Source organism: Thunnus thynnus, chromosome 24 (assembly GCF_963924715.1).
Source record: "Thunnus thynnus chromosome 24, fThuThy2.1, whole genome shotgun sequence".
NCBI lineage: Eukaryota > Metazoa > Chordata > Actinopteri > Scombriformes > Scombridae > Thunnus > Thunnus thynnus.
This window is the reverse complement of record NC_089540.1, coordinates 9,844,806-9,857,991: the sequence shown is the minus strand read 5'-3', so window position 1 is coordinate 9,857,991 and position 13,186 is coordinate 9,844,806. Positions and strand designations below refer to the sequence as shown.

At 41.1% G+C, this 13,186-nt stretch overlaps 1 protein-coding gene across 2 annotated transcripts in view; it reads left to right on the top strand.

Moving 5' to 3' along the window:
* The window catches only part of LOC137177207 (DNA-binding protein SATB2-like), a 29,044-nt gene extending 16,193 nt beyond the window's left edge, over window positions 1-12,851 (top strand). For both annotated transcript variants that reach the window (XM_067583370.1, XM_067583369.1), the window contains exons 6-12: window positions 963-1,065; window positions 3,501-3,551; window positions 4,363-4,895; window positions 4,995-5,207; window positions 5,391-5,543; window positions 7,453-7,644; window positions 10,142-12,851. In XM_067583370.1, the coding sequence (XP_067439471.1) occupies window positions 963-1,065; window positions 3,501-3,551; window positions 4,363-4,895; window positions 4,995-5,207; window positions 5,391-5,543; window positions 7,453-7,644; window positions 10,142-10,768 (1,872 nt within the window). In that variant the 3' untranslated portion in view covers window positions 10,769-12,851. The remainder of the gene's footprint in view (window positions 1-962; window positions 1,066-3,500; window positions 3,552-4,362; window positions 4,896-4,994; window positions 5,208-5,390; window positions 5,544-7,452; window positions 7,645-10,141) is intronic.
* The last annotated feature ends 335 nt before the right edge of the window (window positions 12,852-13,186 follow it).

Genomic DNA, 13,186 nt, shown 5'->3' with positions numbered 1-13,186 from the left:
TTACTTTATTTACAATAGATTCCAGTATCCTGACTGACAGATTAGAAATGATAGAGGACCTTTTACATTACAATATTTGTGCAAGAAGCAATTAAAGGGAGATTAGATTTACTTCATTTTCTGCATCTAAATATTTAACTTGGTTTGATTCAGTTTGTCACGCATACACACACATAAACACACGCACACACCGATAGCTGAGATGCTGCTAAAGTATTTTCTCTAAACACATGTGGTTTCATCATCAGTTCACCACACACTTAGCGCACTGTGTAATCTCTTTTTTTCTCTTTCTCGCTCGCTCGCACACACACACACACACACACAAATATCGATACCGTCCCATGGGAAAGGATGCAAACACGCACACCTCAATTATCCTGCTCACACACACCCTGCAGTCATTAGACACACTGCGAGTGTGTCATTTCGACTTGTGATTTATACACACGACTTAGTCATGATGTAATTAGTGATTAGGGGAAGTGTGTGGGTGGTGTGTGTTTGCAGCCTGACTCATGTGAGTTTTAATCTGTAGTGTTTCCCATGTCGAGCTTTCGCCGCTCATTCAGGGCTGCGTTTGTGCATCTTCTGCTCTGTAGAAGTGACCACAGTGCATGATGGGAAAGGGAGTGGGAGTGAAGAGGTTTTTTTTAATAAATCAGTGATGATTTGGTCAGCTGCTGAGATTTCCCAATTTCACCCAGTCTCAAGGCACTGCCACTCCCAAGACTACACAGGAGGAGTTTTTAGTGTACAGAAAAGTCAGAACTCTTCAGATTTCTAATTCATTAAATTCTGGATCAAAGTCAGAGCTCTTTTTCGAGGATGTGGTCCTAATCCTCTTCCAAAGAATCAATTAGGTACAATATCATGATGACTTGTTTCCAGGTAATTACGTAATTCTACCTCTCAAATGTGATATTTCTAAAACGCGCCCTCTGTCTGTTTCTCTCTGTCAGAGTATGATCTCAGCAATAGTCAACAGTTCCTACTATGCCAACGTCTCCACCTCTAAATGCCAGGAGTTTGGACGCTGGTACAAGAGGTACAAGCGCATCAAAGGTAACTCTTACACCTCACATAAGCTCTGTTTATATTTCTTAACCTATAGATTTTTCCTCGAATGAAGCAGACGCTCTTAAGGCGCAGAGGGAATCGGTAATGTTTTTTCAATTTGTGGCCAGAAAAAACTACCCCGACTCTCCAATTTCTCCCTAGAGTGCTAAAGTGAAGCTGCTCAGCTGTCAAGTATATTTGTTGGCTGCTATAGAGACAACAGCATGCAAAGAGGATGCATTTGAAGATGTTAAAGCAGTGGTTCCCAAACTAAAAATGGGGCACTCTTTGTTGGGTGTGCAGTGAACCTAAGTTGCATTGACCTTTCTTTTACATTGACCATTTGACTTGTCAAACACAGATGTAACTAATAACATTAATAACTACTGAATTGCACTGCAGTAATTGATGGAGCAGAGCCATCGTTAATGTTATTAGTTACACCTGTGATTTTCCTGCAATGACACATTAAAATGTCCTGCTGTGGATAAGTCTGATTAATTTAGTAATGATAAAGGAATAAGACTAGTGTGGCTAGCAAGATTTATTCAAAAAGAAAAATACTGGTTAAAAAGAAAAATATATATATATACACCTTCAAACTCCCTGCAAAGAGTCTCAGGTGTGTGCAGGAAAAGTATCAAAAAGGTAAAGACGATTCCCCTCAGAAATGTCCACATACTATAAAAGTCCACACACTATAAAAGTCAGTAAATCAGTTTTTATGTGAAATATCCAGCAGCAAGAAAGGAATGTCTACAGACTGAATGTAAAAAAAATATCTGTATCTGCATTGTTGTATCTAAATAAATCCAAATTTACTTCACTGAGTTAACACAAAACATATGTTCTGACTTACCTCTAGTGGTGTCTAGCCATGCTGATAGTTTTTGTTTTATTTGTCCATATTTTGAGAAGTCTGTCTCAAAGTTTTCTGCTTCTCCTTGCATTTGTAAAACTTCCTTCTGAAGAAATAGTCCCCCATGAAAACTTTGGATTAACCGTGACGTCCCACTTTCACTGTATTTGGTTGGAGACCAGAAATATCAGACAGATATCTCAAAATCTCAGCATTTAAACCCAAAACTGTCCAAATACAACTACAGATAAATGAAAAATATGAACAGAATTAAAAAGCACAATGCACACAGAGGTGAAAAACTCTTGTAATCAGACTATTGTGATGCATGTAAACACATTATCCTGATTTTTCACAGTAATCTGCTTTCATATGTGCATGCAGTTTGTCACAGGTGTTGCTTCACCTCTGCGGTTATTTTTTTTTTTTTTTCAGTCTGTAGGTTTACGATGTTCAGTTAAGTGTCAGTCCATGTGTGAGCTTCACTTCACTGCCACTGATGCAGTTTGGTGGCATGCGTTTCCTTGTTAAATTCTCCTGCCTTGTTAAAAAACTTTTACAGCTTTTGCGACCAACTCTCCTACACTTGAACCATCAACCGCTCAGCTGTTTACACTTTATTTGCCTCACATTGCTTTGAAAACTCATAAAGGTGGAGACTGTCAGAGCTCTTTAAACACTGACACTCACCGCTAATCACAACTCCACTTAATATGGCTCACCTGCCTGGCCGCCATTGTTTTTGTGATTTTTTTTTAAATTTTTTATTTTTTTATTTTTTTTAGTTTCTTCAGATGTGATCCTTCTTTAATTAAGTTTTTTCCATTCTTCTGTCCACCCCCCGCATGTGCACGAGCCCACGTGTCGGCCTGCATGTGTCTAATCTGCTGCATGAGACGTCTGCCAGTGACAGCTCTCAGTAGGAAGGAACTGTCACACATGGTTCACATTAATGTCACCCTTAATACACATGACAAAACTAAATGCTCTTAACTCCTAATGGAAAACAGCAGCAGCCCCCCGACACACACACACACACACACACCACCAAAACCCAGAAATAAGAGCTCCTCTTACACTTATTCTACACACACACACACATACACAGAAGGTAAAAATCTAATGCCCTGCCAAACCTCACTTCAACTTTTATTCCCCTAATAACCTAAAATGTGACTCCCAAAGCAGCCCAGTAGAGGCATAATAAGAAGCAGCTTTGTGAGGAAGACTGTTAAAATCCAGGAGAACAGAAAGAGTTCAGAAAGAGGAACAGTCCTCAGTTATTTGATAATCTTATCTGAGTGCAAATAGTGCGACTTTGTCATTGTGAGATCATCCCTCGCACCATTGGACCTACCTGTTGTTCTGAAAGGAAGACTTGACTGAAGGAGAGCTGAAATTACAACTTAAGTCTGTTTTAGGCTCATTAATCACCACCAAAAATTACCTCATTTAGATCATTTATGCTGAAGCAGCATGCATAAATGTTGGTAGGTGTGTGTCCAAGTGGGAGTTTTGAATGTATCAGTGATCAGTGTAGAGATAACTAAATATGCTTACAGCTGTGATATTTTCCCCTCAGGTGAATACATCGAGAAGATGTGGTCAGCGCAGGACAAATCTGATATAAAAGGTACAGAATGCAGAAATATTCCTTATATTCCAGTTATACAATGTACTCATAAAATGTAGTAATGTTTGAGGGTCAGCTATGAGCCTTCAGTGACCAAATGATGGGGAATTGATCACTTTTCCACTAACAAATGTGTTAGATGTTTGCTTTTGGAAAACTAAAGTGAAGGCTAATAGCATGGGCTAGTAGTTGGATGTTGTACGTTCACTGTGTGACAATGATGTTAAGTTAACAAATGTACTTTTTTTCCCCCAGAAAATCAGATTTATTTAAAACTTGAACTGAACTGTTATGCATTTATAGTCTGCAGCTTCTGGGGCATCTCACTCCAACAGAGATGAACTGGGAAAGGCAAAGCTTTTGTAGTAGTTGCACACCAGTTAGTAATTGCTGTGTGTTCAGCTCACTATCAACTTTCTAAGACCTGTCAACTGTTTTAGATGTGAAATCTGCAGGGACATTAGGCTGCTTTCAGAGTTGAGAGCTGACTACAAAGCTTTTATTCTTCCACTCTTGAAGTACGATGTTGAATGAAACAAACCCAAGCTGAGCCCTGACATTAAATGGAAATATTCTGGATGTCTTGCACATCACATTTCAGAAAAGTTCAGAAACCTTGGGAACTCAACTATAAATCAAAAGTTCTGTGGGTTTAAATGGCACAGTACATGACTTTAAGAAGATGTAAAGCTCAACTGGTAGGTACAGCAGGTTAAAAGGTTAAAGGCTCAAAAAGCTCTTCAGATGTACAGTATAATAACACAAACCTGTGTGTGTGTGTGTGTGTGTGTGTGTGTGTTTGTTGACACAGTGGAGAGGGATTTGGACTTGAGCATCCTCAGCCAGCGTCTTCCCTCTCTCTTACCCTCTCCCACCCATTTGGGCAGCCTGGGCGGCCCTGGAGCTCTTCCCATCAAGAGTAGCCTCGGGGACACCCCGACTTCCACCCAGCCTCACTGTCTGCCTCACCCCACCGGCCAGCACCACCCCAGTCCTCCACTGCGTCCCCAGGCTCCACCGCTCCTGGGCCACAGCGGGCTCCTGTCCCCCCAGCTCTCCCCTCAGCTCGTGCGCCAGCAGCTCGCCATGGCCCACCTCATCAACCAGCAGCTGGCCGTCAGCCGCCTGCTTGCCCACCAGCACCCACAGGGGGTCAACCAGCAGTTCCTCAACCATCCGCCCATCGCACGGACCTGCAAGGGCCCCGGGGCCACTAATGAGCCTGGTCTCAACTGCTCAGGGGCCGAAGTCTCCTCTGACATTTACCAGCAAGTCAGGAACGAGCTGAAGAGAGCCAGCGTTTCCCAGGCTGTGTTTGCCCGCGTGGCTTTTAATCGCACACAGGTAAACTGAAATATGATCTTAATGTGGATCAAAAACTATCCCACATAACATGATAATATTTTCCTATATGTTAGTAACTCTGTGTGTGTGTGGCTGCAGGGTTTGCTGTCAGAGATCCTTCGTAAAGAGGAGGATCCTCGCTCGGCGTCACAGTCGCTGCTGGTCAACCTGAAGGCCATGCAGAACTTCCTCAACCTGCCGGAGGGTGAGCGAGACCGCATCTACCAGGAGGAGAGAGAGAGGACCACTAACACCAACCACAATCACACCACCAACATCATCCCCAACACCAACACACAGAGACACACACAGGTATAATGTTCCACTCTTTATTTTTGTAATAATGCTGCAGGTCACCAAACTTATATTAACTGCAAATCTGACAAAGGGGAAATTGTTGAAACTGTTGAAAGTTCTATTTTTCATCAAAGTGTAACGTTACCAGGAAAGCCTCCACTGAGTTTCATCTCAGTTTTTGTGTGCCCCTCTGTGCAGACTAAGTGCAGCGTGTCTGGTGCAGAGCTGCCGTTGAAGCTGGACTCCCTGGTGAACATCACGTCAGGGATCTATGAGGAGATCCAGCAGGAGATGAAGAGGGCAAAGGTGTCCCAAGCTCTGTTTGCCAAAGTGGCTGCCAATAAAAGTCAGGTCAGAAAAGAAACCACTATTTCTAACAGCTTAAAGATGCACTGCTTTTTTTTTTTGTTACAGCACCTTACTGTAACTACACTCTCAAATCCGAAAATGTCCTCTCAGCTCACTGTTGTGAAAACGAAAAGTACACGTTGCTATGTGGGTGGGCTGCAAAAAACACACAAGCCTAAACTTGCTTTAAGATAGGAGCTAACGCATACAAATACGCTGTTTGTTGAATGAATGTACAAGACAGGAGCTAAAGCAAACAACAGGACTTAATGTTTTCTAGTTGATGTTGATGTGGGACTGCACAAAAAAATTGAATGACTGATCACGATACTCAACAAGAACACACAAAAAGTCGCTGCACCCTTGTGTGTGTCTGCTGCCTCCCTGGTTTCCTGTTGCACTCTCATCACATACTCATATCATCTCCTGTCTCAGGCTTATCTCCAAGGTGCTCCGAATTTAAGCACATCTTGTTTTTCGACTGATCATCTAAACTGTCGTAGCTTCCAGGACAGTTCAGGACGAGGTCATGATCTGTCTAGCAGTCAAACTAGATGATCCATTTTGACAGGCACAAAGCCAGATTCTGTGTTGTTTTTTAAAAAAAATATGATTACCTCAGATCTGAAATTGTGCAAAAGACATGTAGTGTGTACCACGAATATAGAGATGTATAGCAAAAGGTTAAATAAAAGGTGGTCAACTACAGTTTGACCTGTGTTCTCATTGAAATGACCATCTAAAAGAAATGTCCACTGTGCACAAAAATGTCTGTTTTCTCCCCAAATTTCTATTTTTTAACCAACTCCTTCATCACCTTAAGAGCTGAACATTCCGCTGCTGTTTATGGTCTCGCTGACATGCTTAACAATGTTTTTAAAAGATAAGTTTGCGCACATGAAGCTCTTGTGATAAATACTTGTACACACAGTTCAGTTCCTAGGCGAGATTGATGATGTTTGAAGGAGCTGATGAGTGTGTAACAGGGAGGTGTGTGACTGTGTGTGTGGGCATGTAGGGTATCTGATTACCCGCTGTGGCATACCATCATGTCTCCATCCTCGGATAAACAATGCGGGCGATGGAGGGCGAGATCAAAGCACAGAGTGTACTGGGGGGAGAGAGAGAGAGAGAGAGAGAGGAAGAAGATGATTTCAAAACAAGTTAAAATGCCTTAAAATGTTTAACTAACTTCATGCAACTAATTTATTACCAAATATAGACGGAGAGAGTTTAAAATGTGTGAGAGAAACAGAGACGCAGAAATCCGAAATGATAAAGCAGGAAACTGTGTGAGGGATGAGTGGAGGAACAGAAGGATGCAAGACGGAGGGAAAGATAGACAAGATGATGGAGGGATGATCACATTATTACCATTAATTTCCAGGCTGAAGGCTGCGCATAAACAACAGCTGGTGGCAGATCCTGGGTCAGCCTAGCAGAGATAATCCAATCTTCACACACACACACACACACACACATACACACACACACACACACACACACACACACACATACACACACACACACACTGCTCCCCTCAGACTTCTTCCTTCTGCTTTTTTCTTTTGTTTTCTCCTTTCAGGAAACAACTTTTATATTCTGTTCTGCTCTATTATAGGACTAAATAAACATTGTGTTTTAGTGTAGAATTTCAAATAACTTGGTGTCATTGCCAGTTAAATAAAAGAAAAACTTTTTTTCTCATCTTGCAGCTAACATTTTCTCAAATATGTCAAGTTCAGTAGTATTTGAGTGTTCATCAGGAGAACGTTTACTACCTTTCGCTGCTGACCAAGTCTCTTTTTCAGTAATTGCTGATGTTTCCTGCCGCGAAATCCTTCAGTTTCATGAACATCAACAGGAATGAACCGTGTCTCTCTCTCTCTCTCTCTCTCTCTCTCTCTCTCAGGGTTGGCTGTGCGAGCTGCTCAGGTGGAAAGAAAGCCCGAGCCCTGAGAACCGCACGCTGTGGGAGAACCTGTGCACCATCCGGAGGTTCCTGGCGTTACCGCAGACCGACCGAGACCAGGTTTACGAAGATGAGTCAAGGCAGCAGCACAACGACAGGCTCCAAACCATCCTTCATATCCCAGACCAGCAGGTACAAACATTTTAGCCAGTACGCGGAGTTTAGTGCTCTTGTAGAATACACCAGAAAGCTTGTTTTTTTTTGTCCTTCTACGGTAAAAATACACAACCACTCTCAACCACAGCGCAGCCATGTGCAAGCAAAAAAAAACACAAAATCAAAGTGTTTTTACAAGTGAGAGAATGCGAAAAGCAGCGTGTGATTCTATGGTGTACAGAAAAAAAAAAAAGTTTCCTCTGTTTCCCTCAGTCTGTCTGATCCCACCACCTGCTCCTCTCAGCAGCCTTCGTCTTTGTCATGTTTGTGTCCCATAAGTCATTGAAAATAGAAGTGGTAAATGACCAGCCCACACATTTCCTGCTAAACACTCCTCCATCCCACCCTCACCCTGAAACCAAAATGCTCGGCAGTCTGGCCTAACCTCAATATTATTCAGAACATACCCTGTAATTATTGAAGCAGAGAAAAAGGAATTGCCATTATCTTTATTTAGGTCCTTTAATTTTGATGGAGCACAGATTTATGGCGTTGGATTCCTGTGTTTGGGTGTGCTGGCCGACCCGCCCTGTTAATAAGCTCTAGTAGTATGGTTGTTTGTGTGATGAATTTGGGAGTTGAGCTTGCATGGTGGTGATGGAGGCTGGTCAATCACACTTCCGCTTGTACTACATTTCCCTTAATGATTCTGCAGAGGGACACTGACAAAGGAGCTGAGTGGTTCACTTATTACTGCGGTGATGAGAGTTTGATGTCTATATTGTAATTACACAGAATGATTACATAGACCGTGACAGAAATGCTGGATAAAACTGTTGAATCTCTAAAAACACTTGATTTATTGAATCTTGAGAAATGAAGTGTCTGCCCTTGTGGTTCTTTTTAAACCACGGTGATTTTTTTTTTTTTTTTTTCATGTTGCACCCCAGATGCCCACCCACACAGCACACATACACGTACAACCTTCTCTGCAAAAAGCATAGATGTAAAATATGTGACAAACATGAACTATCAGGAGGGGGTCACAAATCCAGCAACACTATATACAACACTCTATAAAGAGCAACTTTATTATCAGACCAGCACATTTCAGCTTGTGGCCTTCAACAGGGTCAGTATACAACACTCTACAGAGAACATTTAAATAGCATTTATATTAAAACATAAACTATCATCAATTCTAAGTGAAATATGTGCCCTCCCTCGATCAAAAAAACAGCTGTTTTGCTATGTTGTTGTGCAGATTTGCAGATAATATTGAACTTAAAATACACAATGACAGGATGCTAAATGTTTAAATGTATGTAGTTTTGTTTAAAAGTAAAATTAGAGTAATTTGTCATTATTCAAAGACAAAAAAGTATTTAGTATCGCAACAATGGTGCATTGCACTTTATTGCAGGATCTGAAAGCTTTTTCCTGCAGATGAGGCATTCTGTTATGTTTAACAGTGATTTTTAATCTGTTTCTTCCCTTCGGCCATGTTTGAAAACATCATATAAAACTGTAGTTGATTTAATTTATCCTTCTTTTATCATGTGGTTCATCATCATCATCATTGTCAGTTATAAAATTATCTTTTCTATGTGCAGATGTTTAGAACAGCAATCAACTAATTAAAAACAGAAAAGGGGAAAATCACTTAAAATTTTAATAAGTGCAACAAGAAAAAAAAATATATATATAATAAAATATCCAACAGTAATAACGGTTGAAGAATGAATTACAAAGAAAAATGTTACAGAGGTGGAATGTGTTGTTTGTTGTGCACAGATGTGCAAAATTCAAAGTAGTGGAAAATGTGATTCCATTTTTTATGCTCATTTGAGGTCCCCATGGCGGCCCCAACTGATCATTTAGTTTGTTTTGCGACAAGCCAGCTAAGCCACATTCTTTTTGAAACAAAAAGTAAAAATATCCAACAAACAAGACCGTTACCAAGAAGACGGAAGGCTTCTACCAACCTCACCAGTATGTTTTAAACTGTGTACATAACAGAGGTGCTGTGGGAATGTGTGAGTAAAAATCAAGTCCAACATAGTCAGCATCTTTACTGTAGCAAAGACAGCAGGGCACGGGGAGACAGGAAGCAGGAAGGAAACATTTTATCAGAAATACAGTGCTTCACATCATTCTGAGGTATTATAATTTATGACACTGACCATGTTTATTCATTAAAAAAATCTAAACTCTTTCAATTGCATCCTACAGTCTTCATCAGCAGATGGATGCATAGAAATGGCTCATTTGTCATCTTAACTTGAATATGGCCTTGAATACAAACAGGTGTTCATATGTAACCTTAACACTAACTGACTAAACTCCATCCACTGATGAAGACCATGAGATGAGGATAAAAGCCCTGAAAAAGCTAGTACAGTAAGAAGGCCTTGAGTTTTTTAGTTTTTTAATCCATCTCCAAGGTTAAGAGTGAACTTTACTTATTTTGCAGTAAGTAATATCGTTACAAAGATCGATTTGTCTTATATAAATCTATTATATTTTTTAACAGGCTCTCCACAGACCCCTGCCACCTCTGACAACTCCATCCCCGATTCATGAGGACCCAAAGTCCATCCCCTTGCCGGTCTTGCAAGGCTCAGAGGACGGTTCTCAGCGAGGGATGAGCCCTGGCCTCGGAGGACCAAAGAAGGCCCGCTCGCGGACACGGATTTCCCTGGAGGCACTGGGAATCCTGCAAAGCTTTATTGGCGACGTGGGGCTCTACCCCGACCAGGAAGCCATCCATACCCTGTCAGCCCAGCTGGATCTGCCCAAGCACACCATCGTCAAGTTCTTCCAGAACCAGCGCTACAATGTCAAGCATCACAGCCATGCCAGAGAGTCTGGCCCAGGGGAGGACGACCGGGAGAGCTCGAGTCCCAGCGAGGGAGGCGTCTGCACGGTGGAGCTCCAAGGGGAAGAGGGGCTGTCTGCGTCCGAGGAGTCGAGCGATGACGGGAGAGGATCAGTGGGGGTGTTCAGAACAGAGGGAGAAGACAAAGAAGGAGGGAGAGATGTGGAAATGGAGGTAGAGAAGGAAGAAGGGGATGATGGGAAAGCCTCAGCACCAGCAACTTCCTCTCTGTCCCCATACAGCAGTCTTGACAGCCCCCACTCTGCAGAGCAGCAGAGATAACAGCAGACAAACAAGATGGAGAGATCATGATTAGATGGACGCAAAGGACACTATCAAACTGTGAAGCCCACACACAGATAACCTGTGTGTCACCCCATGTGAATACACACCCACATTATCATCACTATTGTCATCATCACCTTTACCAGAGCTGATGATCAGAGCTCGTTAATATCTGAAGAACTGTGGAACAAGTATTTATGTTAGGTTTGACTGAAAACAGATCTGAAGGCGATATCTTCAGATGCTGCCAGTATTTTTGGTTTGATGCTGCCTCTAGACAGTATTTTAGGATATTGAATACCACTTGTAAATTGCGTTTTCTGCATTAAAACAAGTTGAAGTAATCCCACCAAAATCCTCCAAAAAGTTTGATCCCTGCAGGCTTTAAAGGTGAAAGTAATTCTGAAATCACTCACGCTGCACAATCCACTCTGCTCCGAAAACCAGGTTTGTTGAAGTACGACACACAGCTGTGTATTTAGCTTTTTCAAGATTCTGACAAAATGATGCATATCCATACTGATTATATGTATGGACAGAGGAGAAGTGGATCGTGCTGCAGGAGGGATTTGAGGAGTTTTTGTGGATGTTTTGTTGCTTTGTTTCCACCATGAAAATCTTTCAATGTTGGACTCCCTTCTAACTAACTAAATTCAGGCTCACCACAGCTTCAGTCACCTTTTTATTTATATGTTTTTGTTTATTATGTTTAGAGTGTATAATACTCAAAGCATAGATTTTGGGTGAGTTTCTTTTTAACACAGGGTGTGGCAGGTTATATTGTAGGAGTTACAGTAGGCTGACAGTATTGAATTTGACTTGTTCTCACAAAAAAAAAACTGTGTTTGTGACCAAAAATACTCTAAGTGTGGCATTTGGCAGCTTTTGGGCTTCATTTTGTGGCTTTGTGTAGAGATATACACTCTTTTTGAGGAACATTTGAGTCATCTGACCTTCCATTGTGACTCACAAGATGTTACATGAAGGCCATTAAACAAACAAACCTGCAATTGTTGCCTTGTTGTTGCCCACATTTGCAGCAACAACAGTCTGAGAACATGCCAAATACCAAACTGTTTGGACTCTACTGTCAACGGTACAAACTCGCCCTACTGCAGCTGTTGAGGAAAATCTTCCCAAACGACACTGAAAAGATTTTTTTGGGTTAAATACTGGAATTAGATACAAATACACAGATAAAAACATACTGAAAGCTGCAGCCTGAGGGGAACTTCCATCAGATTAGAGGTAGAAACTGGCTCATATATGCCCTCTTGTTATAATGAGATGCAATCGTATTGGGACCAAGTATAAACATGCTGACACTAGGCAGTAGTACCTCATGAGAAGGTTGTTCACCTTTTGGAAATAAAGGCATGCAGGGCAATAACACTAGAACCTCCATCCAAACTGAAGCCAATGTTACATTCTGTGTTTTTTTTTTTAGATATATAATTTATTGTCCCAGTGTCCTTCCCATGATGCTTTTGGAGGTTCCTGCATCATCTGAGCTCTATGTGAAACTCAGACACTTAAGCCTTTATGGACAATAAATCAACTTAATAATACCCTCCTATTAGTATTTATTACTAACTTTATATTTACTGAAATCTAAGTATTATTGTAATTCTAGTTTTGCTATTATTTTCTTTGATATGACGACAAATGTTTTTGTAAATGTGACAAAAAAAGAGGACGAGTAGGTCTGAACTCAGTGTTACACATCTTAAGTTTTAAAGAATGGCTCTTATATTTACTATTTCTAATAACAGACTGGCAGAGAAATGACCCGAAATGCAGCAGTTTTGATGTAAATGTTGACAATCCACCTGCAAAAGTGAATCTGTCATCATATGTGGGATGCAACCACTGTCACTTACACTGTTTTGTGTAATTATTTTGTTTCACATAGGAACAGGGTATGAAAACTGATTATTTGCTTATTTCAGTTCAACAGTCATCTGTCCTGAATGGAGCGCACAAAGTTTGTTTCTGATTTGTTCCACTTTGATGTTTAACCATTGTTCTTTGATTCTGTTGTGGGCAGGACATGAAAGTCTGATAAAGATCTTTCAAAGTATTTGTGTGGAAAGTTTGCTCTTTGTGCCTTTTGAAAACCTCTGAAAGTGCATCAGCTCTTCAGAAAGTTAAAGCTGCTGTCAGTGTGCCATAGCACAGTGATAAATCCAACAGAAGTACCTGCATAAGGTGTGTGTCAAACAGATAGTGATTTACCCATTTTCAAGGTTTTTTCCTGTTGTAATTGTCACTGTCAGGCCTGCACGTCCTTGACACAGATGCCCAGTTGCTGCATGATATGGGTAAAGACAGAATTGTCCGTTTACCAGAAAAAGTTATTACATTTGTTTTTAGTTGCTACAGAGATAATCTCCAGGAGGTAAAACATCATGTTGG